This window comes from Triturus cristatus, chromosome 7 (assembly GCF_964204655.1).
Source record: "Triturus cristatus chromosome 7, aTriCri1.1, whole genome shotgun sequence".
Taxonomy (NCBI): Eukaryota; Metazoa; Chordata; class Amphibia; order Caudata; family Salamandridae; genus Triturus; species Triturus cristatus.
The window spans coordinates 713,281,610-713,308,215 of NC_140590.1; the positions used below are offsets into that span (position 1 = coordinate 713,281,610).

Below are 26,606 nucleotides of genomic sequence, written 5' to 3' on the forward strand. Positions count from 1 at the left end.
TAATAGCACAGAAAGGACTTAACCACTCACTGACTGGTGGGAAATAAATCCGTGCTGAGAGCTGGGAAAGGACTGGTATCCCGCAGTGGATGCTCCTCTGTAGGTTTGTGTGCAGCAGATTTCCCGCCAATTGGGTGAAGGCAGTAGTACTTCTCCACAGTAGGCGAAGGCACCCAAGATAGCGAAGCTGACGAGGGCCGGCGCTCCTACCTGCACTCGAAAGGCGAGGCCGTCACGGTATCTGATGTAACTAACGCATTTTTCACAAACCGGCTACTTTCTGGAGGGCAGCCGTAATTTTACAAAATTAAACGAGCTTAACCGGGAAGGTCTCGTTAGAAGGGTCGGCTCGGCTGTTGTGTCCCTGGTTGATGGTGTATGGGCAGATCATCTGTCCCCAGGTTCACAGGCCAATACGTTTTTAATTTACACATCACAGCTACTCACCCAGACCCAGTGCAACGCTTTTCAATCACACTGGCCTTCTCCGCGTTAAACGCTTCCAGGGAAGAAATCTGAAAAGAAAAAGATTTCCAGACTTTTTTATTTATTTATTAGACCAGGAGTGCGATTTGTCATTTCTGCTAGAGCAGTCCCTCAAGGTAGAACAAAGGGGAAAAGGGACAACAGACCACCTTTAACTGTGTCCATCCCTGAGACACTGGGGGATTGAGGTTGGCTTCTGGGGATGTCAAGACTTAGGAGATGTTTGTTACTGGGGTGGATGGAGAACATATTGAGATAGAGCGTGGCATGGAAAAAATGAGGCTTTTCTTACATCTGGGACTACCTAAGGGTTGGATAATGCATGTTTTGGGGAATTTGTCTGATATCTAGGTCACTTCAACACTTTAACAAATTTAAATGTTACGTAAAGTAATCCAATTAGATTTTGCCCGAACTGGCATCACAAATTGGTGAAAAAGTAATGCACGTAGTGTTTTTTTAATCTTTGTCTATTCAATGACTAAAAGGCTGTAGGAAAAAAGATGAAAAGAGCAGCAGCTGCCTAATAGAGGATAGCTAATTCAGATTCAACGCTTAGTCTGTTGGGCGATCGGCAATGCGGGAGATGAAGGCGATCGTACAGCATTTACCAGATGAATATAAAGGAAGAGCCAACAGCGTGGATACAAGAGGGAAAACTATTGCGAACACATGTTTCAAGTCGTCTTTTGATTCAGCCCATACAGCCGGCAGGCAGCTGCGTGCCAGCATAATATTACACAGACATTCAAGGCAAAGAATTTCTGGTCTTAAATGTGAACTGTAAGATTACATTTTTGACACTCCATTCATGTTGAAAATCTTTTCAGCGGTGTGGTCGACAATTCACTGTAACAAATGAAAAATGTTTATGAAACAGTAAAAGCAATAGGAGCTGTGCTGGCCAGAGGAAATTTTTGAAGTGGTTTCTAGTGTAAGACCGTTCTCTGTTTACGCAGACTGTACAGCAAAACAGTTTGCCACTTTAACTGGTGTCCGATTAGCAACAAACCAGCCAAGTAAAGCGGGGTTTCGTGGGAGAGGTAAAGAAACAGGCGAAACTCTGGACAGTCTGCACAGGCACTTGACATCAGTAGAGCAATTATGTACCATTGGAAAAAAAAACAATACAGGAAGGCAAACAATATTTGATTTATTTTCTCTTTCAAACATTGGGATGGCAATCATAAAGGGAACTATTGGAATATGTACAGTACAGACAATCCAAACATGCTACATCTAGCATGAGTGCTATTAGAAGACAAATCAAATGCATTGCCTAGTAAGGAAAAAAGCCACTCACACGGTAGTGACATTGTTGTCCAGCCACACAATCACAAAACTTTACTACATGGACATTTAGGTCAACAAGGAAGCTCAAGTGGGACTGAATGTCTTAAAACACCTGTTCGCTAACGCTCTCACTTTATCCCAACCTTGCGGGTGGAGGGAATATCACTATGTAATTATTGCACGGCATGTGAATCCTGAAAAGTCACGCTGCAAAACAAAATGGTTACCTATCTGTAGGAGTGGTGTTGCTGCTTAAAGACTTTTCTGGATTCACACTCAACCCTCCTGACTTACCTAGAAGAGATATGAGTTTTAAAAAACGGTGTTGAAACTATACAAAACATAACATTCACAAAGACCTAAAATAGTGCAGGTTACCAAAAGAAGAAGAAATAATCTGGAGATGATGACCACGTGCTGGGTCTTTGGGAGGTGAGTCACACATAGGGGAGAGGTATGCCTAACTGCAGGTCGTCACCCAAGAGAAAAAATGGGCTTTCCAGACCCAACCACTAGATGGAGGGATAATGCACAGCATGTGAATCCAGAAAAGTCATCAAACTGCAAAGCGACTCCTACAGGTAATAACCCATTTTGTTTTCTGTCAGGTAGATTGGTGGCAGTGATTGTAATTTCTTTGTAGGTGATACAACAGGGTCTAAAGAGTAAATAGGATTGTATGATGTAGCTAGTGTATGTTCATCAGAGAGGGAGAGATGTAATATGTCCTTTGTACATTGAGTCTTGTAGCAGCATGGAGGGCATTCTTCAGTGAGTTTAGAGTGATGCTGTAAAAGTAGATAATCTGATCATTTCCACCATCTGACTAGGTTATGTACCATGGTTTTGAAGTCTATATGCCTGGTTTCTGTGTAATAGCTTCTTGATGCTTAAAAGAACAAGGTCAGCTGCAGCAAAAAGTTAACCTGATCCAGGAGTAAACTAACGCAATGAAATCAAAGGATGGGCTACTTACGGCAAAAGTTGGCTTGTTTCTTGTTTTTGTGTTCTACTGGGTGACTGGCATTGCATTGATGGGTCTAGGAGTGGTCAGCCAAATTAAACTGTTCGATATTAACATAGACCTAAATGATGGGTGGTCTGGAGCCCCTCTGGCACTCTCTGTGGGTCTTTCCGATTTTAATGCCGTCAACCTTTGAGCAGTGGCCATTTTCAATGAACATCAAGGAATGGTACAAGCTTTCACCATGATGCTGGCCATTGTTTTCTTGATTGAAATTCTTGTTTGTATCTCAGCCTTTTTAGGTCTCGCCTGACCAGCGCTTTAGCGCTGTTCTGGCGAGACTTATAGTAAGCGCGTTTTGGAAGTGCAAACAGTGGCTTTGCAGGCCTCCAACTACAGTGCATGTGACCCGTCCGGGCGCGCGCACCATTTGGAGTCCTGCAACCACTTGTTTGCTTTCCCTTTAGCCGTGATTCATCGCACCATTTGGCAGCCTGCGTGCCCGCCCCCACTCCCCCTCCCACTCCGTCAGCTTCAGTGCGCGCTTCCGGCTCTGTGGTCTGCAGAGATCTTGTAGGCGTGTCTGGTGGGTTTCAGCGTGCGAGTTTACAGCAACTTATTTCCAGGCGCACAGCCATCATTTTTTTTTCTTTAAAATAAAACCCTTGTCCATTTTGCCAAATCGCATTAAGCCGCTGCCTGTTACTAAAAGCTTTTAGTTATTCGTTCTGGAAACTTTATTGGTCGTTTTTATTTCGGATTAACGACTGGTACTGGTTAGTAACTTCTGATCCGTTTGAGCTAGACACTTTTGTTGTAGTTAATATCTGCAGATTATGCTGCAGATGATGCCTTATAAGGCAAATGCGTAATCCATATTTATGCGGAAAGCGCCGCAGAATCGAGCTGGCTCTATAGATGCTTTCTAGTAACCTTGAATCTGCCCTGACTGTCCAGCACCTAACTTTACACTTTGTGATCCTCGTGGCTTGCGGTTCCGCCTTGTCCAAACTGTCCCAGAAATTTTAATCTTTCTCTCTCCCTCGTTATCTCCCCCCTACCAGGATTAGTGTCCGTCACACAACCCCGCCTAGTGCAGCATGCCGTGGATTAGGACACCCTTCCACCCCTCCATAAGGTCGGAATCTCAGCTCCTGACAGAAGTCTGTTGTTGTTGTGTTCATGCACGGGGTGGAGTCACGTGTTGTTGGCCCACTCCCAGCCTCTCGCCGAGGAATGGGACACACAGCTCTCTAATAACAGCTGCTGGAAGTCTTGGGCAGCAAAAACTAGAGCTGGGTATTCCCACAGACAGAGTGAAACGTCCCGGAAGTTAACATCAGTTATTTATTAAACTAAAAAGCCTCCATATTTCAGTTGCGTCCGTACTATTACGGCTGGCGCCTTGGTTACATTTAATCAATATGCGGCAGTTTCGGTAAGGTACTGTGACACTTTTGTTTAGTGTGCTTGTCGATAAAAGTATTCCCCCATGGATATAGTGCAGTCGTTTGGTTGGCAGCACTTCATTATTTCAACACACCTGGGCGTGCCTGTCCTCTAGTATATTTCTTCCAAGACAGCTCCACACTGCCCTTGATTTAATCCCATGGCAACAACTTTCTTTAAGTGCTTGGGCCGGAGGGCTTTCCGTGTGTGTGTGTGTGTGTGTGTGGGGGGGGAGGGCGGGAGGACATTATTGCCCAGCGTGCGCTTCGTGTTTACTCTGGTCTGTTTTACTGCGGGGTGCCTTGTGCTGCGTGGACATGCTTAAGGCACGCTCGCCACACACCTGGCTTTAGGGTTTGGACGGTGCTGCCAGACACCCCTGGCTCCTCTGAGTTGCACATCTTTCACTTGACACAGGATGATTAGTTACACACCTCCTTGTCCCCACATCCACCCATCTGACTATTCATTAATTTGTCCCTTAGTGTACTACACTCTCTGACCACCTCTCTCTGCAACCAGCTGTCTGATTTACTCCTTTGTTCTCTTTCTCTCTAGCATCTGCCGCTTTGTCAACAAATCTGTACCCTCATATCATCTGCTCTGTCCATCCATCCATACATTCATCCATCAATCTATCTTGTTCAGTAGCATCATTCATACATATGCTCTTCGTAGACCATCTATCTATCCATCCATCGTGTTCAGTAGCATCATTCATACATACACTCTTCAGACACCATCCATCCATCCATTGTCCAGTAGCATCATTCATACATACTCTCTTCATAGACCATCCATCCATCCATTATTCAGCAGCATCATTCATACATACACTCTTCATAGCCCGTCAGTCTGTCCATCCATCGAGTCCATCGGTCCATCCATCCATCCATCCTGTTCAATAACATCACATAGTCAGGACTGATGTTGAGTGGCCACAGGGACATGGCTATAGGCTGAAGAAAGACTTTATTGTGTGGTTGATGAATGGGTAGAAATAATTCTTTATTTGGCAACGGTGCAGGTTCACAAACAAGCATTTGCAATGCCATTGGTCTCGCATTTACATAAGTTTAAGCTCTTGGCATTTTAAATGACAATGCTTTTTATTTATGCTTCAAAAACATAAACATAAAAAAAAGGCATTGTCATTTACAATGCCAATAGCTCAAACTCGCGTAAATGCGAGACCTGTTGCATTGCAAATGCTTGTTTAGGTTGAGCCTAGAGGCAGCACATGCACTGCTCTGCGAGGCATGCTGTAATTCCTCTGTGGGCTTGAAACATGCCCACCGCATTTTGATTCGTTGCTTGGTGTGCCTTTACAAATCCAATTGTTTTCGTACATTTGCCCCTCCTTGTGGCCGTTTTGTTCCCACCCTGGCAACTGCCCCTGCTACATGAATCATTTCAGTTTGGGCCATATGTCTGGTTTCACTGCACTACTTTTTAGGTCTCGCCTGCGACGCAGCGCGGAGCGCTGCTTTCGGCGAGATCTATTGTTTCTGACTTGCCTCGGAAGGGGGACAGGAGATGTGCAAGCGCAGGCTTTTGGCGGATTTGAGTTGGTGTACGCGCCTACAGCCACGCGGCGTGCACATCTCCTGTCCCTCTTCCCTCGCAAGCCAGCATTTAGTTTCACTTTCTACATATGGAGAATCCCACTCACCCGGTCTGCGGGGGGAATCCTTCTGAACGGCGGCTTCCGGAGCACTCCAGCTCCACTACTGCCAGCACGACGCGGGGCTCTCTCCTTATGCATGGGAGCCCCGCACTGCTATCTGCCGCTCCTCACCCGGCCCCCTCCTGGGACCCGGGACTTCAGCTCCCACACCGGCTGCACGCGAAAGTAACAGGTACTGCGCATGCGCGGGCAGCCCTCGCCTCCCAGGTCTCCTCCCCAGCCCGGAGCTGCTTTCTGTTTTGCTTGTTTTTTTTGGCAGTGAAGAGGCCCCGGCGACTGCCACGTTTTATCTGTTTACGCACGCAAGGGCGAACGTTAAAGGGAAGGATAGGAAGTGCTTTTTTGCAGGCTCCGGCCAAGCTCGCGCCAGCGACAGGACCCGTGCAACAGGTGATCTCTCCGCGCTCGAGGGTGGCAGTGCAACGCGCGTCTTGTGGTGTTTGTTAATACAAATAAGCTGCTGAGCCGAACTGTAATGAAGCAGATGTCAATGGGATTCGCGCAATTATGTGTTGTGTGTAGCGCTGTATGGAAGCCGTTTTAAATGCTATTCCGAAAAAATCTAGCACTGTACGGCTGCCAGCCACTCAGCCAGGTATATGTGCAGATCGCCAGCGGGAAGCTGGCCTGGCGTGGACGGGAACTAGGAGAGATAGCCGGAGAGGCGTTTGGCTGTGAGAAGGAGGGGAGAACTGGGGTAGAATCGGGTGTCTCAGCCACGCGTCTGACCGTGCCCCATCCCCGGACTTTTTCACAGGGCAGTCACCCATGTGCCGTGCCCACAGGCGAAGGGGCCCGCCGTATTTTTAAATGTAATATTTTGGAGCTCTGCTCGTGGGGTAAATAGGGTTTACGTAAAATGTTTAAGGTCCATCAAGTTCGTTTTTTCCCCTCCTTGTCTGAGTAGTGGGTGAGTGTCTGTGGCGCAAAGCGCACAGTGTTCCCACTTTCTCCAGTATGCTTAGGTAACCGCTGCATGCTTTTTATCACAGCTGCGCGCATGGTGTCAGTGGCTTGCAGTGAGTTTTCAAATAACTCACGTTTTCAGGATGCGGGTTCTTCTTGATCTTTGTCTTATTCCATGCATCCTGACTGCCAGACTCCCCAAAATATGGCATGGCTGTTGCAAATAACGCGTTTTACATTTAGCAACTCAACTTTGTTACAGGATCTGTCAAACTTCAACGGGCGAGTTTGCACGTTATTGTCTCTGGGGGCTTATTTACAATTGAGAGTCAACTCCTAATGGTCGCGAATGGCCTCGTATCTCAGTTAAATACCTCAATTCGAATCTGCCCTAACTCTTGAGAGGTTAATTTTGGCACTGTCAATACTTTCAAGGCAGAAACCATGCACTTTGGCAGCTCAGACGACTACTGAAAAATACAAAGCGGTTGTCTAAAGGAGCGGGGATTGAAGGAGTTAAAACTAATATCTGGGTAACCCCCAGGAGGAGGCTGGGTCGGGGAATCAGCGTCAAAGGAAGGCATCCAGCTGGGGCTTAGTGATGATGAAGACTTTAAAAAAAAAAAATTTGTTTTTTTTTTGTGTTGGGAGGTATTCTGTTCATCCTACAATGAAGGCACACATAGGTGCTCGATACAGTTAGTTTAGTTACGGAGAGGTCAGGTGTGCCCGGTTATAGATCGGACTGAGGGGAAGACTGGTGAATTGTCCTCTCACCCTTCATTGACTCGTTTGCTGCCAGCTGTATCCAGTGAACGAATGCACAGGAGCTTCATCTTGTATGCTGGGGCTCTGCATTTATAGCGGCACCCCAATCTGCCTGGGAAAGGGTTTTTTGAAAGTGAAAGATGGTTATGAGAATGGAAGACTCTCTTACATAATTCGGTCACTTGATGGTCTCGAGCAAATTCGATACACCCACTCTGTTCCTCTTTTCTAACATTCTACGCCTTACCTTTCAAAAAGCATTTGCTGCATTATTTTGTTGTTTGTTTGCTTGGGTCCTGTCTCGGTGACTACAAGGATGAGTTCTGATTCACATATGGAAATACACGAGGGAATGACCCCATACCTCGTAAACACACGAGCAATGGACACTAGAAAATTGTATTTAAAATAAATTACGAATGGGAATGTTTGCTACCCTGCACCACAGAGGTATTTAAAAACACATTGCTCAATGACAAACATTTTTGTCTCTGTTGAATGTATGGAGCTCTGTTCAGTTTGTAAAGTTTTTCTGACCCGTGCTTCACGTCGCCAGAATCCTATATTTGCATAATAGTACAAATTACTGATGATCGGAAATTTGAAAAGCTTGTTTACTGTGGTGTTCGGTGCTGACTTCTTGTCTGCTGCATGCAAATAAATCCAGCTAATAATCCAGTAATTTACTTGACACTTCTATTTCCTGTTAAATAGATAGGCTGTTTCTAGATTGATGATATGAAGTTACAAGCCCAGCTGGCACACTGTTTCCAGTTTCCTGTCTCAGATTTCTTTATCAGTACCTCTAGTTGGTAAGGTTTGGAGGTCTGACTGATCTATCACTATCTGAGTTTGATCCCTTTTGGCTCTACAGCACATTGCTCATTGGCTTAGCTTACAAATTGAATACGTTCTACTCCTTCCCTGCCAGTATAGAACCCAAGCTAATGGCTGTGCACAGTGACTGACCCATCTATGTGCCATATCCCAGTAGCATCCTGTGGGACATATTAGCTTCACAAAAACTTTAACTGATCGCAAAAGACACTGAGCCTTGCAGTTTCTCTCAGAGTATGAAAGCATGGGCATGCACTGGCCATACACTTACCAGGAGGAATCGGATACTACCTGTACTTGCTGTTTGTTTTTTACAGAGTGGGAGGTTAGAAGAAACCGAGGCCTCTGTACATAGAATTATCTGTTTACCAAACATCAGAGAACGCACTGTACCACGCCGTGCTGTAGCACACAGCAGGAGAGGTCTTACCAGCCCATGTTTTGGCAAAATTTACAGTCCTCATAAAATCTTTAGTCTGTCATTCAAAGGCACCAAAAAAGTACAACATACATTAATAAGCATTTGCAATGCAATAGGTCTCGCATTTACGAAGTTTAAGCTACTGACATTGTAAATGACAATGCCTTTTATTTATGTTTTGAAAACCAAAACATAAATAAAAGGCGTTGCCATTTACAGTGCCAATAGCTCAAACTTGCGTAAATGCGAGACCTATTGCATTGCAAATGCTTGTTCTTTATTTTTGGCATTTCATGCCGGCCGAGACAGCCTAACACACACGCCGCACTTCATCTTTAACAATGCTTGTGTATGAGCATGGTGCCCGCTTAATGCACTTTAATTTTCCAAAGAATAGCCTGTGTAACAAACTTTCTTTTGTTGCACGCCGCCTGTTTCACGGACGGGTGCTGCACTTCATGTTAATTTTTTTTTAATGTTTACTATCGCGCTTCAGCTGTACCGTATCAGCTTCTCTTGAGATCTGGTTTCTCTACCTTATGTTCGCGGCAGGTGCTGGGAACCTTAGAGGCAGCTTTTGGTTAAGGCCGATGCGGCCACTCCTTCCCCTGGATTAATTTGTACCCGTCATTGCTGGTATTTAATTGAGGTATTTCAGCAAAGTCTTCAATAAACAAGTTCCCTCGCTGAAAAAATCTAGCAGGAGACACAGTTGGTGATCATCTCGGATCTCAGTAATCAAGCGAGTGGTAAGTCTGCCTCAGTGTTTATACATGATTTTCCCCGTACCTCAACCCCCTCTCACTTAGCTGTTTCAGCTGTCCACCACCCCTCATTTATGTGTACATTTGTTTGTAGTCCTATCTCCCTTTTTTGTCTGTTTATTTAGAGTCCCCAAAGAGGGCACGGGATAGACTAAGGAAACTGCAGCAGGTCAGTGACTGCAGTGGCAGGTTGCAGGAGAATTTCTAGGTTCGCGTTCAAGGATTTCACCCAGAGTTCATCCTACATGGCTTCTCTATGCACACATCCTTTTGGGTGAGTGCACCACAGCCACACCTCAATATACAAATCGCATGCACCCCACCAACGCACACTGCCCACATGCATACTACTAATGCACACCATATAACAACACACCACTGCATTCCACACCATGCCACTGCCCCCATGTCACTGCAATAAGCACAACTTAAACACCAAGTTTGCAGTACGGAGCACAACAGCCACACTGCTCTACAACATACCTTAAAAACATTGGCCAAGCCAATAGCTCTGGCTAAATACTTATAAGGTCCCAAAGGTGAGACATATTGGCTATGCCAGTGCTTGTTTTTAATGGATAAGCTGTGTAAAACGTCTTGAAAAAATTCCAAACGATAATCAATAAGTATGGTGATGATTTATGTAACTGAAGTAGTGGATATTCTGCAGCAAAGGTTTCCGTGTTGTGGCACTCAGTATTCTTAGGACTGGACTTCAAGCCCCTTTACGCTGTCTAGTGGTTGTATTCTATCCAGCTATCGCAAGAATAATCAGATCACCTGCAATGCCTCAGCGAATGAAAATGGAGAATTTTCAAATCTATACACACAGGGATGTTTTAGCAAGCTGAAGTTCTGGTTTGTACAGTACTTTGGCTTTGTCGGAGCAACTGGAATTGGCATTGGAATAGTACAGATAATTGAAATCGCAGGCGGCTATTGGCTAGTGAAGTTACTGAAAGGAAATTGTAATGTCATGTGACGCAAGATGTCAATTTATAAATTCCTCCAATGTGATCCAGCGTGCTGCTGCCTACTGCAAACAAATATTTGCCTATTCGGTACAAATGCATTACTTAACATATCTGGAAATCTAATGTTAAACTGCAAACTAGAGAGAAATAAAAGAGCTAGAATAAAGCTGTGTAATAGTGATGGTTGGTACGAAGCTCAATGTGTTTTCTTGGTGAAATGTGTTTGAAAGCCGGCGCAGCAATCCTTTTTTACAAGCAGATTTGCCTTCTTGAGGAGTTGTGAATCTGTCTAGTTTCATGTAGGATTGCCAGTCCTGGATTTGAACTTATTTTGTGTTACTGGCAATGAAGATGAATTCCATCAGGGTTAATAGCTTGGCATTCATACTTTAATAACGGAGAAGCAGTGTTTAATTGTGGAGGCTTTCAGGTAAAGTTTGGTGTCATCTGCCAAATAGTAAATCCTTGATTTGATGTTGGGCAAGAAGGACTGTTCGAGGATCCATGTCAAGTTTGAAGATCACATGTATTTCAGAAGATTGAGGGGAGGATATCATCTTCGTTACTTTGAGAACTGCAAGTGTGTTTGTGAGGCCTGTATTTAAGTGTTTTTTTTAGGCGGTATTTTTTGTTTGTTGTTTGGTAATGTAGCGGTTTATTTAGTTTTATCAAGTCTTGTCTCTAGTTTTTACTCATGCAGATGTGCTGATGGCACTTGATTCATCTCTTGGGTGGGTCTGTTACTGAGTTATTAGCATTTAAGAGATAGCGTTAATTCTCTTGGAGTATTTTGTGAGATAAAATGTATTCTTGGTGGTTTGGGCTGTAGTAGTGAGATTTCTTCATGTAATATAGCAGATTGCCGAGGAGTGCTAGGGGGCGCTGGACCAACATGGCCGCCTAACGGAGCGGCTCCAAGCGCCCGGCCCCTTCTTCTCCTGAATGGTCCGCTCCTAGACGCCCTGGCCGGGAGCCGAGGGGCGCATTGAGACGCGGAGCAGTCCTGCAGCCTGGGGGAGGAATTTGAAGCGTTCCGGTCCTCCCCGGGCGCCGCCAGCTGCGAGTGAAGCGGGCCCGGGGCGCGGACGCGGAACGCCTGGAGCGAAGTCCGGCGGCGAGGACTACTGGAGCCCGTGGCGCCCACGAGGTATCCGGGCCCCGGGCCTCCAGGGGCACAGTGGGAGCAGCCTGTCCACGGCGTTCGCAGGGGCCTACCCCCCCCCTCCCCCTCAATACCTGCCTGCGCTCTACGGATCCTGCTTGCCAATTGGGGAGTGGAGCTGCTTCTGTGGGGAGGCTTGGCGCCAGGTGGCGGCCGGTGAGTGCGGTGGCGTCGGCGCGGGCGGCGGTGCCGTGGAGGCGGTGCGGGGGCTCCTGCGGTGGATCCAGGGGGGGAGTCGGCAATTCCTTGGCCGCCTTCCCCCCCTCCACCCTCCCCCCCCAATTGCTGTGGCTCCTCCGGGAGCGCACGTCTGGATCCGTGAAGAGGCGCTGTGGGGCCTGGGGACGTCCCTGAGTGTCGGGCCGCGATCGGCGGTCGGGAGGCCCGGCTCCCTCTTCTCTCCCCCCTCCATCCTCGCCCCTGGGGCCCGGGGGCCCGCCCTGCAGCGCTAACTCGCTGGTGTGGAGTGGAGACATACGGCACCCTGCAGGCGGTGACGGCATCGGCTGCGGGCGGAGTGAGGTGGCGGCGTGTCACCTTGGACCCCGACGGGCCGTGGAGCGGCGGAGGTCCCTTGAGAGGGCTCGGCTGTCATTTCGGGCAGCGCCCCGGGAGGCGATTTGTGGGGCCTGGATCTGCCGGCTGCCCGGGTGAGTGGACACTCTATCCACCCGCTCCTCCTCCTGCCGCCCTGATCCCCGGTCCCCCTGGGCTCGCCGAGATCCTCTGCGGGGCCCACCGGTGGGTGCGGTTGCCCCCCACGGGCTGCGTGAGGCCATCATGGGCAAGGACAGGGCCTCCAAGCCGGCGCCGGTGGCCACCCAAGCCAGGATTGACCAATTCACGACCTCCGAAAGGGGACCTGGCTCGACTGGGGAGGTGGCATCGGCCCCTGCCACGGATTTGGCGGCCATCTTGCAGGCCATTAATGCATCCTGTTCCTCCCTGGAGGGCATGGTAGGTGAGGTCAAGGTGGACGTTGCCCTTCTCCGCCCGGACTTGCGCAATGCTACTACCCGCATTTCGGAGGCCGAATCGCGAATCTCAACAGCGGAGGACAACATCCGTCAGCTGCAGGATCAGGTTCGAGAGTTCACCATCCATTCTAAGGAGCTTCACCGCCGGGCTGAGGACACGGAGAACCGGGCGCGTCGCAGTAACCTCCGCCTGGTGGGGTTTCCGGAGGCTTTTCCGACGACTTTTTGGAGGGCTGGTTCCGATCCTGGATGCCGGCGCACAGCCTCTCGGCCTGGTTTGTTGTTGAGAGGGCCCACCGCTCCTTGGTCCCGAGGCCTCCGGGGGCACCCCCCCGCCCCTTCATTCTTAAGATCCTCAACTTCAGAGACAGGGATGCCATTCTCCGCGAGGCCAGGCGTGCTGACGCTCTCCACTTTCAAAAACATAAAATCATGATCTTCCCGGATTACACTCGGGAGGTCCAGGAGCAGCGGCGATCCTACGCGGAGGTGAAAGCGAAGATGCGGTCCCTGGGTCTTCAATACCAGCTGCAGTTCCCGGCCCGCCTTCGGGTCATCTTCTTTGAGACACCTCGGGCCGCTTGGACTTGGTTGACGGAGGAACATTCGCTGCATCGACCTGGAGGGGGCTCACCACAGAGTAGTCGCAGGGGACCGACTACATCCAGGCCGTCCAGGACCCGTCGTAGGATGCGCACCGTGCCCCGGGGCCGTGCTGAAGGGGAGGTGGTGGTCACTTGTTCCATGGGACGGCCGCGTCGGGCCTCTGGAGCTTCCCCTGCCTCTTCGGTCGCCCCTGCCAGCCCTATTGCTGCGGACTGCCGGGCCGGATCCCCGGTGCGGTCGGGCTCTGTGGCCCAGCCTGCTGGACAAGTGGACACCTCGGACCTCTCTTGCAGTCCAGTTATTTGACTCGCTCTTGTTGCAGGTGGTTTATTTGATTGTTGGGGGACTGGGGATGGTTTACCGGGCCGCCACTGTTAGTATTTGGACTTCCGTGCTCCATTTCAGAGATAGCTCTCGGCCAGGGCGGGGGATTTGGTCATTATCCGGTTACTTGGGGGTCCCCTAGGTGCTCAAGCCCGATCATTTTAGCTTGGTCGTTGTTCTTCACAGTTAGGGCGACAGATGCTTCAGTTCTCGAAGTATAGGGTGGGGGGTTCGGGTGGTTTTGGGGTTGTTTCTTTCTCCTATGGAGGATTCTGTTGGCTGGAGAGATCCTTCTCCGTGTTACTGTTTTATGGCATCATTGCGTTCTTGACCTTCCTGCTGGCCTGCTTGCCCGGGGTCTCTCCCCTTGGGGAGCCCCTGCGCCCCCCCCGGTCTCCCTGCTGGGATGACGCTCCAGGGACGTCCCCCCTCTGCGTACACTAGATGCTCCGACCTGGGGTGATGGCTGACACTAACATTCCCAAGGCCGCCATGCGCATTCTGTCTTGGAATGTCAACGGTCTTCTGGACCGCTTCAAGCGCATGGCAGTCCTTAAATACGCGCAGCGTCTGGGGGTTGATGTCCTTCTTTTGCAGGAGACACACCTTCTTGGCAACAACTGTCCCTTCCTTGCTCGTTACGGGTATGATAGGGTGTGGCACTCCGGCTTCGTTAGGGGTTCCCGGGGAGTGGCTATCCTGCTTCGGCAGACTTTTCCCTTCGTTCTTACCCAGGTGCATTCCGACTCCCAGGCCACGGCGGTTGCGGTTTCTGGGGCCCTTGAGGGGCGTCCCCTGACCTTTGTCTCCCTGTATGCGGCCCCATCCCAGTTGCAGCCCGTCCTCTCGTACACTGCAAACTTGCTTCCCACGCTCCCGGCGGGCGCGCTTGTCTTGTGGGGGGGGATTTCAATGGGTGTATACGCCCAGTATGGATGCGACGGGCCCGGTCTCCCTTGCCAGGGCTACCCGCTCGAAGCTACTATCGGGCTGGGCCGAGGCCCAGGGTTTGTGCGATGTGTGGAGGGTCTGGCACCCGCAGGCCCGCCAGTACACCCACACCTCGGCGGCGCACCACTCGCACGCCCGGATTGATTTAATCTTTGTCCCATCCACTGAATGCGCGGGGGTACAAGATGCCCGCATTCTTCCCAGGGGCCTCTCGGACCACTCTCCGCTGCTTTTTGCCCTCGGCCCGCCTCCCTTCTCCGCCCGCCCTGTGTGGCGCCTGAACGCTTGGTTCCTCCAGGATAAGGACTTCCGGAAGTCGGTGGGCACCGAGATCTCTAATTACTACCACCATAGTGTGGGATCAGTCTCCTCCGCGGCCGTCCTCTGGGAGGCGGGCAAGGCGACTATTAGGGAGCGGCTAAGGGTCTTGTGCAGCAGCAGCACCGGAAGCATCTCCAGCGGTTTACGGAGTGTGAGGCGCAGGCCCTGGAGCTTGAGCGAGACCCGGAGACTTTGGATGACTCCGGGCGGGCGCGACGACTGGCCTTTCTACGGGACGAAATTTGCTTGCACTCTATGGAAGCGACGAAAACTTTATGGCGCTCTTCGGTGGCGCGGGTGTACGGTTAGGGAGACAAGAACGGTGCTCTTCTCCACCAGCTGGCCGCATACCCCCGGTCCAGCAGGATTATCCCCGCGATTGAGGGCTCCACCGGTGAGATTCACACGGCCTCCGTGGCGGTGGCTCAATCCTTGGCCGATTATTATTCCACGCTGTACCATGCTCGGGAGCTCGGGATCCCCCTTGGGGAGCTGTTGGGAACAGGTGGTGCGGAGCTGCAGTGTCTGGGGCGCGAGGCTAGGGAGACCCTCGACTCGCCCGTTACTCTACAAGAAATTGACGACGCCATCAGCCACCTGGCTCCCGGGAAAACCCCGGGTCCGGACGGCTTCCCGCAGGAGTACTATGCCCACTACCGTGAGACCATCGCTCCGCAGCTTTTGGGCCTTTATGCAGAGGTGACAGAGAGGGGTTCGTGCCCACCGGAGACGGACACGGCTACGATAGTCGTTCTCCCTAAGACGCAACCTCCGTCGAGGTCCTGCTCGGACTACCGACCGATATCTCTTATTAACACTGAGATCAAAATATACGCCACCATCCTGGCACAGCGGCTGCGTCCTTACCTCGACTCGCTGATCCACCCGGATCAGTGTGGGTTTATGCCGAACCGGGGAACTCAACACTGCCTGCGGCGCCTGCATCTCGCCATGGCTCACCGTATCTGGCTTTGTTGTTGGTCGACTTTGAAAAAGCCTTTGACTCGGTGGGGTGGGTCTACCTGGACGAGGTGTTGGAGAGGATGGAGTTTGGTCCTCCATTCCGCGCCATGGTCCGGGTCTTGTACGCGGCTCCACGGGCCAGGGTGTTAGTGAATGGGGCTCTCTCTCGCCCGTTTTCTATCGGAAGGGGGACGCGTCAGGGCTGCCCACTCTCGCCCCTCCTCTTTGCCTTGGCAATGGAACCTTTGGCTGTCCTGCTCCGCTCAGACCCTGCGCTTCGTGGATGGGACTGGCCGGGCATGGTCCCCGATAAAATAGCTCTGTATGCCGACGATGTCCTCCTTTACCTCTCCGACCCCGCTACTTCTGGTCCTATTGTGCGTGGGATTCTTCGCCGGTTTGGTCGGGCGTCGGGTCTCAGTCTCAACCCCAGGAAATCGGTCTTGGTTCCGCTGCACCCGGCTAGAGATTGCTTCGACTGGCAGTCCGATATTCCCCTCCGGAGGCTATCTTTTAAGTATATGGGTTACCCTTCTACCGGAGCTCTGTTGGGCCCTTAATGTGGCTCCTGTGGTCAACAAGGCCAGATCAGACCTGGCGAGATGGCAATCGCTCCCATTGAATCCGTTGGGGAGGATTGCTCTCTATAAGATGATGATCCTTCCCAAATTCCTGTACATGCTGCAAAACACGCCCTGCTCTTTCCCTCGTCTGTGGTTCCGGGACTTGGACAGTATGGCGACCAAGTTTCTATGGGGTGGCGGTAGGGCCCGTCTGGCCCTCGGCCTGTGCCGGATTCCATCACATGACGGAGGTATGAGCATGACCGACCTATACTTATACTACCTTGCGACTCGGCTCCTGGTGGTCCATGACTGGTTTTCGGGTGGTTGGGGCGATCCGGAATACAGGCTGGAGGTACAGATACTGGAGTTCCCTTCTATTCAAAATATGCTCTATGGGGCGCGGTTTCCTCGGTCGCTTCCAGATGTTGTACGGGCCCCCTTTCTGGCTTGCCGTGCGGCTCTACGGCATACCCGGTGGTCGGGGAAACTGACCCGCGTTACACCACTCTGGCATGGCACTTGGCTGCAGGAGGTCACGGGCCTGGAGGGATTTCGGGCGTGGGACCTCCTTGGGGTCTCCTGCTTAGGCGATCTGTGGCGGGGGAGTCGTATGTGCTCCTTCCGGGAGCTTCAGGCTCGCTTCTCGTTGTGCCCCTCACAGTTTTACAAATATCTTTAGCTGCGCCACGCGGTTCGGTCCCACGTCCCGCTGGATTCGCGGATCCCTGACCATAGCCCACCAGAAGCGCAGGTGATGATGGGGTTTCTGGGTAGGGGGGGGTATCTCCCATATTTACCGGGCTCTGGTCAATAACACCCCAATGGACGAGGCCACGAAGGTGCGCTGGGAGGCCTGGGTGGGGCCACTGGATGAGGCCGATTGGAGGGACGCCCTTATGGCACCTAGGATGATCACCTCCTCAGCCAGGCTGCGGCTCATCCAACTGTACTATTTGCACACTGCCTATCTGACCCCGGAGCGCCTTCATCATGCGGGTCTCTCTCCAGACGCTTCATGCACACGTTGTGGGGCGGACCCGGCGGACTTCTTCCACATGGTGTGGACCTGCCCGCGTCTGGGAACCTACTGGGGCGAGATTGAGGCTGAACTAACTGAAATACTGGGGTGGGAGGTTCCCCATGATCCCAGAATGGCTCTGCTGGGGATAACGGATGGTCTGGACGGTTCCCGTCATGAGAAATTTTTCCTCACTACAGCTCTGGTGGTAGCGAAGCGAGATATTGCTGCCGCCTGGAAGCGGCCTGACCCCCCCCAAATGTGCTACGTGGAGGAGGGGGGTGGACTGGTGCGCAACGCAGGAGCGCACGATGTATTCGGCACGGGGCTGCCCTAAGAAGTTTCGCAGAGTATGGGGGAAGTGGCTGGGGGGTATACTTTAGGGGTGTCAATGCGGGTGGGGGAAGTGAAGTGGTCGGGGAGGGGGCGGGAGGTTGTGCTGATGAAGGTCATTGACTGTACCCAATATCTTTTGATGTCAGTTCGCTTGGACGGTTGTCCATATTTTTGTATGTTTAGTTGTAAAAATTTGCTTATCAAAAAATATAGCAGATTGCCAGTTGTTTGAAGTAATTACAGATTTTTTTGCTCCATGTTTGTTCTTGATTTTCGGTGGAATATTTGCTGCTATCTCCGTTTTGCCTTCGAGAGGTGCTAGGAATAAGTTGCTTTTGAAGGTGGTTGATAGGGTGATTAGGACGTGTTTAAGAGCATCGTCATGATGGGTATACACCATTACCTAGCTTGTTTTAACTGGAAGTTATGCATAGCAGTTTGTTATAAATGCTGAATTTGTTTGTAAAGTGGGCTCGGTAGCACAGTTGTATTGGTGGCTGGATTACAAGGTAAGTATACACAAATGATGGATGGAATGCTTGAATAAATCTCCACCACTGGCAATTTCTCTGGCTGCATCTCTGTCCATCGTTATTTTCCACTCCATGCCACCTCAGTTTGGACCCAGCTATATGAAAATCAGTTTTGACCCTGCTCCAATAGGACCAGTCCAGCCCGAACTGCGGAGCCAAATCCTCCCTGAACCGGAATGGGCTCATCAGCTGGATATAGCTTGGTTCCAGTGGCACAGTGTGCAATGTACCCACTTCGGGGCATATCCGTCCCTCTTAGGGTGACATGGTGAAGTATACAACAAGCATTTGCAATGCAATAGACCTTGCATTTGTGAGAGTTTCAGCTATTGGCATTGTAAATAATAATGCTTTTTATTTGTGTTTTGAAAACCAGCTAACGGTGTGTAAACACCTACTTTGTTATTATTTATAGTTGTTGCTTACAAGAAGTAAGTTTGGCAGTAACTGCACATCTTTTACTGCCAGCCTTGTTTCTTGTAAGCAAGGAGTATAAGTACAAAGTGCGTGTTGACGCACCGCTTGCAGGTTTTCAAAACACAATTAAAAAGCATTATCATTTACGATATCAATAGCTCAAAGTCTCACAAATGCGAGACCTATTGCATTGGGTCGTGAGGATAGACAAAGGGGGAGTGAGGGACAGTCTGACAAACCCCCCCCTGTGTGCCTGGCTGGAAGGTTTTGCCCCTATTCCTGCTCCCGTGTGTTTGGTCGGCCAGGTCGGGGTGTGGTGAGCATGGCTTGGTTGGAGTGCTGTGCATGAAGGTTGCATAAGTGGGCCCATGTGTGTAGGGACTGGGGGACTTAGCCCCCATATTTTGTAGGGGGGGCACAAGTTACAAGCAAGGGGGACCGGGGGGGCTGAAGTTTAAAGACAGCGACTTCTTCGGGAATATGAGTAACTTCAGGCATGATTTTTGAAACGGCCTCACCATAAGACAATTGGCCGAGCCGTAACTGTAGAGCTCCATTCATTCTAGTTCTAGTTAGTGCTCACAATGTCAGGTGGTAAGTATACGTGTGACAAATGTTGTGCATGCGGTAGCTGTAAAAGGCACGTATAAACAGAAGTTGTTTGGCTACCAGGGATGTAATATCAGTGGTGTTGTGCGGGGATTCTTGTCTGATGGCACCCTGTGCAGAATCTTTGTGCCTCCTCTGGAGTGGGTGAATTCAGTGGATTTACACCCGGATTTTAGGGGGGTGAAAAAAACTGTAGGTCTCTCAAAGAGGCATGGCCGATGTAATTAAGGACTTTGCTTAAATCACGCAAGTTCAAGTTTGCGCTTAGCATAGTTTGCCACTCTACTAGTATTTTGCTGCTTCTGTCATTGCCTGCAGATATATACTACAACAAGTAACGTTAGAGCTACAACGAGCCAGGACTATTGGCTTTGTCAATGCTTGTTAGTTGCATGAGATAAATAAGCAACAACTATGGCTTCGATGTACATAACATTGAAAATGAATGATGAAGATGTTCTTATATAGCGCATGGCTACCCGGAGGCATCCCAGCGCTGCGGAAAGGGTCAAGGAGGAAATGCTGCAAGTTGTGATATGGTTTGACTGTGAAAGCAACATAAGGAGTATTTATGAAGTTACATCAGTGGCAGTGAAGGGTGTTAGTGCGGCAGAATTCATTTTCTATTTTTTCACGCTGACGGTGAGGGCAAAAATGGAGAGCTGGATAGTGATCTGTCTTGGTACCTGCTTTTCAGAACTGCTGGTGCTGAGCACTTGCAGGACCCGGTCACTTGAAGCTCTAGATTTACTTTGGCACAAATTAGTGTTTGCGTGGGTGCTCGTTTGATTTCGACTGCAGGGTCAAACAATTGAGATGAAGATAGCTAAACTGAAGATGCAAATCAGCTCTTACATGGAGTGGCGCCCACCATTTCATGTAAAGCGCTTTGATACCTTCGGGTCAAGTACACGCTATATAACACTGCAAAAAAAAAAAAGTAGTCCGACCTCATTTTCTGTTTCTGATTAGCTCCTGGCACCTGGCTTCCACAAGGCTCACGGCGCTCCACCAACACTCAAGTTTAAGCTCGCACTTGGGATCGCGTGCCCTGTCTGTGATTGGGTCTTGCCTGCCCCTGGGGGGCGGGCTCTTACGACACCAGGTCGTCTTAAGTGGCTCACGCCGTGGGAAACGGTTTGTTGCTGCTTGGCTCGTGCACCACTGAAAGCTGAGGAGCCGCGAGCATGGTGAGGGTCGCGAGGATAGACGAAGGGGGAGTGAGGGACAGTGTGACAAGCCCCCCGTGTCCCTGGCTGGAAGGTTTGCTCCTATTCCTGGCTGTGATAGTTCGCTCCCGTGTGTTTGGTCGTCCAGGTAGGGGTGTGGTGAGCATGGCTTGATGGGAGTGCTGCGCATGAAGGTTGCATAAGTGGGCCCATGAGTGTAGGGACTGGGGGACTTTTAAAAAAAACAAACATATTTTATTAGTTTTTTGTTTAATACAACTTCTTCCATTATTGATATACATTATTTTGATCGCCATTTATATTCCATGTATTGGAACTCGGTGTAAACTAAACAATTGTTCTTTGGCCTAAGATGTGTACTTGGTATTATTTAACAGTTCTTACACCTATATTTCCACTGGTTGTAATGTTCATAAAGTTCACGTTTCTGTCCTGTACATAACTCGGGATTGGCGTTTCATCGTGCCTCAATTCTTCTTACTTCCCTCCCGTTTTGCGACTGGGGAACTTAGCCCCACCTATATTTTGTAGGGGGAGCACAATGTACATTCGAGGGGGACCAGGGCGGCTGAAGTTTAAAAACATGTGCTGCCGAAGAAACAAAATAAGCACTGAAATACAAGCGCGGCCGCGAAAGTTAATTGCAAGAGGGAGAGCAGGCGGTGAGCCCGCGAGTGGTGGGCGCGCCACAGTGAGCCATGTGGTTTCAATTATCGCGCCCGTGTCTGGGCACGATAATTGAAACCACATGGCAGCGGTGCGCGTAATAGACACCAATAGGCCATGGGCGGGGCAATGCGCCCGCCTTTGGCCAATTGCGTGCTGTCTTTTATATAAAGACGCACGCAAAGGCCAATAGCGTGTGCCAAAAGAAAAAGCACACGCACAAGCGTGTGCGATTACTAGGAACGTTTTGAAACCCCCTACAAAAGGTCTCTCGCTGCGCGAGCAGTGCTCTGCACTGCAACGCTAGGTGCGAGACCTAAAAATGATGGATGGAATGCTTGAATTACTCTTAGTCACTGGTAATTACTCGGGGGCTTAGCCACTGGTAATTACTCGGCCCAGCCACTGGAAATTACTCGGGATGGCATAAAGATAATTAGATTGGAAGAGTTGCCAAGCATTGGTGTTGGTTGCTTAATGGTGTTGCTATTGCTCAGTTTGTAGTTTCGGTTTAAAGTGGTTGCGAGACTAAAATGTGGAAGGGGCAGATGTTGATTTGAAGGGATGTGAGGTTTTATTGTTCCTGGAAAGTGCAGAGTCTTGAGGATTTATGGGTGACTGGCAGTTCTTCTCCATGTTTGTTTCTTTGAATTGTTTTATATGCTATACCGTATGGGGACAAGGACATTTGAGATGTATGTAGAGGTGGGTGTGAGCCTTGCTTGAGCATGGCAGACTGCAGAGCGAGCATTGACGAGCCTGAGGTGTGACTCTTTTTCTTCTGGTGGTTTGCATGTGGTGATTAGTTGGACATAGATACAGTTGCAGCGGGAAGTGGGAAACATCGGAGTCTCCTCTGTCTCTTTGCTGTGGCAGTGAATCCAATTTGTGCTTTGGTTCCAGCACATAACGGTGGAAGAGCAGTGTTTCATGCCCCTTTCACATGTGACTTCAGAACAAGGACTCCCCACCTGTACCATAGGGAGAGGGAAAATGGGCAAAAGTTAATCTTTTTTTTGTTGGCTGGCAGGCATGTGATCAGTGGGTAATTTGGTGACTAGACTCTGCTTGTTGCTGAATTTCTCGGATGCTTTTGTGACACCACTTTTTTAGTTGTACTTAGGTGTTAAAAAGGAGGCGGATTTTGAATATTTCACAGGGAATTTCCGAAGGACTGTTCATTGACTGGGAGGGGCCACGGTTTCTCGAATGGCTTCTGGAAGGATTCTGTTTTTTTCTGAATGACTGGGAGGAGATTTAATGGTTAACTGGCAAAGATTTTTGGGGCCGTTTAGAGCTCAAGACCAAGTTCTGCTGGTTGCAGGAAGTTTCTTGTAATCTTATAGAATAATGCCGCACAAGACAAGGAAGTGTCAAGCTCAACATCAGCAAATGTTTTATCTTTGACAAGACACTAAATTAAAACAGCAAATAACAGACCTTTTAACCCCTTCAGTGCCACGCCCTTTCCCCCTCCTGTGCCGGGCGTTGCACTAGTGGGTGGGGTTCATGACGAGATAGTCTCGTCATGGGCACAGCGCAACCGTGCTCCATGACGAGACTATCTCGTCATGGGCAATGAAGAGGTTAAAAAGCAACATCTATTATTGTCAGAAGATATTTTAAATAGAGATACAGAAAGGATCAGGTCAGGAGGTGCTAGGACACTAAAGATCAGTCTGTTTCTATTTAACACGTTTTCACATATCACAGTAAGATGTTACATTCAGACAGATACTATATATATACAACCCTTGAACAAATTGGGTAAAACTTAAACATGAAACTAGCCCAAATCATCATACATAGAAGAATACCCTAAACGAAGATTTCAAGTCTCCATGGCTACTGTTGATTGAAGGATGCATCCTTTCATGTTCCCATACATTTAGAGGCTCATGAAATGTCTGTTTTCAACGCTATTTGACAGACACTTCAGTTCAGAGTTCAACCATTTGAACAAAATCAGCCCAATTGTGTTTACTAAATATTTGTCAGTAGTAGCAGCAGCATACCTGAAAAGAGAGGACACTCATGCCTAGCCATAGATGAATGGCAGCGTGCCAAAGTTAATTATGTAGGGTAATATTAGGAAGTGATTCATAAGAAAATAACGTTGTTACATGCATCATATTTGCTCTGTCCACTTTTTGCAATTTTCTTCTCATGTGACATTATCTCACATTAATTTGACTTTCTGATTGTGAGAATTGGCATTTTTTGACAAGTTTAATAAAAACCTCATCAATAAATAATGTGAATTTGATGTTAAATGAAAATCTTTGCAGTCAATGAATGAAGGCCTAATTATATCAAAGCAAAACCAAACAATTGATGGACAGAGTGTTGAACATTGCAAGTACTCACCCCCAGTCAACTGATCTGGGTTTAATCCATCATCATTCTTTAGCTCACTCCGCCACCCCAGTTTAGACATGGCCATATGCAAATCAGTCTGACCCTGTGCCTCATGGGAACAGTCCAGCCCGAACTGCCAAGCCATGTCTTCCCTGGACCGGAAATAAGCATCCTGGGACCGGTTTCGGGTTCATAACCCTAATCAGCCAGGCTATCTTGAATCCAGTGGCAAAGTGAGCAAGGGACCCATGTCTGGGCATACCCTGCCAACTTAGGGCGAACAAAGCAAAACCAAAGGAGTGTTGAACATTGCAAGCACTCACCCCCAGTCAACTGATCTGGGTTTAATCCACAATCATTCTTTAGCTCACTCCGCCACCCCAGTTCAGACATGGCCATATACAAATCAGTCTGACCCTGTGCCTCATGGGAACAGTCCAGCCCAAACTGCCAAGCCATGTCTTCCCTGGACCGGAAACAAGCCTCCTGGGACCGGTTTCGGGTTCATAACCCTCATCAGCCAGTCTATCTTGAATCCAGTGGCAAAGTGAGCAAGGGACCCACGTCTGGGCATACCCTGCCAACTTAGGGCGAACAAAGCTAAACCAAAACCAAAAAGCAGTCCAGGGAGGACCTGGCTTGGCAGTTCGGGCTGGACTGTTCCCATGAGGCACAGGGTCAAGACTGATTTGCATATGGCTGGGTTCAAACTGGAATGGCATGGTGAGCAAAAAAACGATGGATTTAGGCCCAGATCTCTGTACTGGGGTGAATGTATGACATTGTTCTGCATTCTGTCCATCAACTGTTGTTTTGGCCTAATTAGATCACCAATAAACTATGGTAACACGTCATGATTTGTACAGGCCATTCCTGCAGATTACTCTGTTTGCTGAGTTTGGTATCCCCAGTTGTCTGGAACAAATGGTGTAGTCCTTTATTATAGAAGTCACTCTGTCGATGCCACCGATTAAATATTTTCTTCCCCAAAAAGATTACAATTCTGGATCTGACCATTAAATGGCAGCTAAGTGCCCAGCATGTGAATCTACAACTGATACTAAGCTGCATCTCTGTTTTACTGAGGCAAGAAATCTGTTCCTTTCTTTGCGCTTGCGTTCAAAGGCAAATAATGTAATGGAAAAATATATTTACTGATATGGAGCAAACTGCTTCATCCACCCAACAACAATACTTCTGGAACAATTAGTGTGCTCCATTTTAAAGTAGGTGGTCTGAAAGGCCTTGACTTAGTTGCTTGCCTTTAGAAAGAGGGTAAACAAACAATAGTTTGGGCTTTGCTTTTCTCGTGATAAGGGTGGTTTGCACTTGAGTCTGTCTCCTATGTGAAATTCATCTCTATCAATCACTACCCCCTCCCTTGTTGCAGTTTATTGCAATTTCGGTTGGAACCAGACCCCACCATCTTGTTCATGAATACATCCTATCCAGGTAAATTGAGGTGAAACACTAGAAATGACTGTTCTTCTTCTGGTTAGGCTTAAGCATATAACTGCATGGGGTGAATATTGCATTCTACATAGCTATAGAAACACATTGTTTAATTCTGAGTACCCATAGGCTTTATGCATGAGGAATTATTTACTAGCTATTAGGTAAAGGGCTGTAATGATATTCTTATTATTCATCTAATGAGTATAGGAAAATGACAGGGTAATACCCACAACTATTCACAGTGAACCTCTCATGTATGTTGTGGTGTGGAAAATTGGCATTGCGTGTTCTTGAACTCCCCAGTTTGTGCCCTAGTGTGAGTGTTAACATAAGGACTAGGTCAGAGTGTTGCAAAGTTCACATAGCGGGCTGACTGCATATCACAAGATATACACTAAACAAAAGATTTGTATTAGGCATCAAGAACACGTGATATTATCAAGTTGCTAAATGCTACTGTACATTGCAAAAGACATACAATTATACATGCTTTTCAAGGGGTTCATGCAAATAACACGCACAACACCATCCCTCTAGTAATCTTAATCTGTTCTAATCTTGCCACCTCATTTGATAACTATTTGGGCATGACTCTTTTTTTCTTTATTTTTGAAGTCTCTATTCCTCTGCTACACTTTGTTTGAGTAGCTGATGTGAAGTGATTTGCCTTTTCCACAGATGAAAAGAAAGATCCACTTCCTGCTGAGAAAGTTGATCCAGATCCGGAGCAGAAACACGAGCTCCGGGAAGAACGGAATGCTGATGGAAAGAATGTGGAAAACCCAGAGGGTAAGTGTTTGCAGCTAATCATGCTTTGCCTATAGTCTGTCTTGTGCTTATACCTCTCGGCACTCCTCCCCTGTTCTCACTATCCACACAATGAAAATAACATGATATTCCCAGTCTCTTTCCCCAACTAGTAGTTATGTTGTTATTTCTCATTAATCCCCTCTCCCTACCACTGTGGCTCCTCGACCCTGTCACAGCACATCTTTTTGAACTTCATCTGTGTATCCAGCCTTCCCCAGGAGATTCAGGGAATGTCCTGGAAAAGTTATTTTTGGAGTGTCCAGGCATACTCACTGATTTATGAATGAATGCCTCCCTTCCATCTCACCAGCATTGTTCAACACCCCAATGATTATTAGGCTTGACTGGGATGCCAAGATCGTTGCCTAGTTTAGCTTTTATTTGGTCCGTCAATGGAGATTTTTACTGAAAATTATTTTCTGTTGTTGAAGAGGACCTTAGGAAGAAATTATTAAAAACTCTTGCCGGTCTTGTATAATTTGATATAACGTTCTACAACGTTGTTACCTTCCAAATAATCAATTACTATTGCAAATAATGTTACTAAAGAAAACGTGACAGTATTGCAGTCTTGGAGTTACCCAGTTTAAAATTCGGAGCACGAATTGTCTCACAACCAGTCCAAATCAAATAATTTGGATTGTACAGAAAAGTTCACAACATCACAGAAAGACAGACATTATCTTAATCAATTGAAGCACAACATAGAATGAAAAGGGTGGGGTTCCAGAGTGCTTGGGTGATTTAGTCAGGAAAACAGTCTAATTCAAAATCATTTCATAAAACTACTACAAT

General features: G+C 48.5%; 1 protein-coding gene and 1 pseudogene across 3 annotated transcripts in view; both read left to right on the plus strand.

The window, feature by feature from the left end:
- The window catches only part of SLC38A10 (solute carrier family 38 member 10), a 399,402-nt gene that overhangs the window by 325,728 nt on the left and 47,068 nt on the right, over window positions 1–26,606 (plus strand). For all 3 annotated transcript variants that reach the window (XM_085617390.1, XM_085617392.1, XM_085617391.1), the window contains exon 14: window positions 25,680–25,790. In XM_085617390.1, coding sequence (XP_085473516.1) covers window positions 25,680–25,790 — 111 coding nt within the window. The remainder of the gene's footprint in view (window positions 1–25,679; window positions 25,791–26,606) is intronic.
- LOC146810394 (CD151 antigen-like) lies at window positions 2,694–10,557 on the plus strand (annotated as a pseudogene).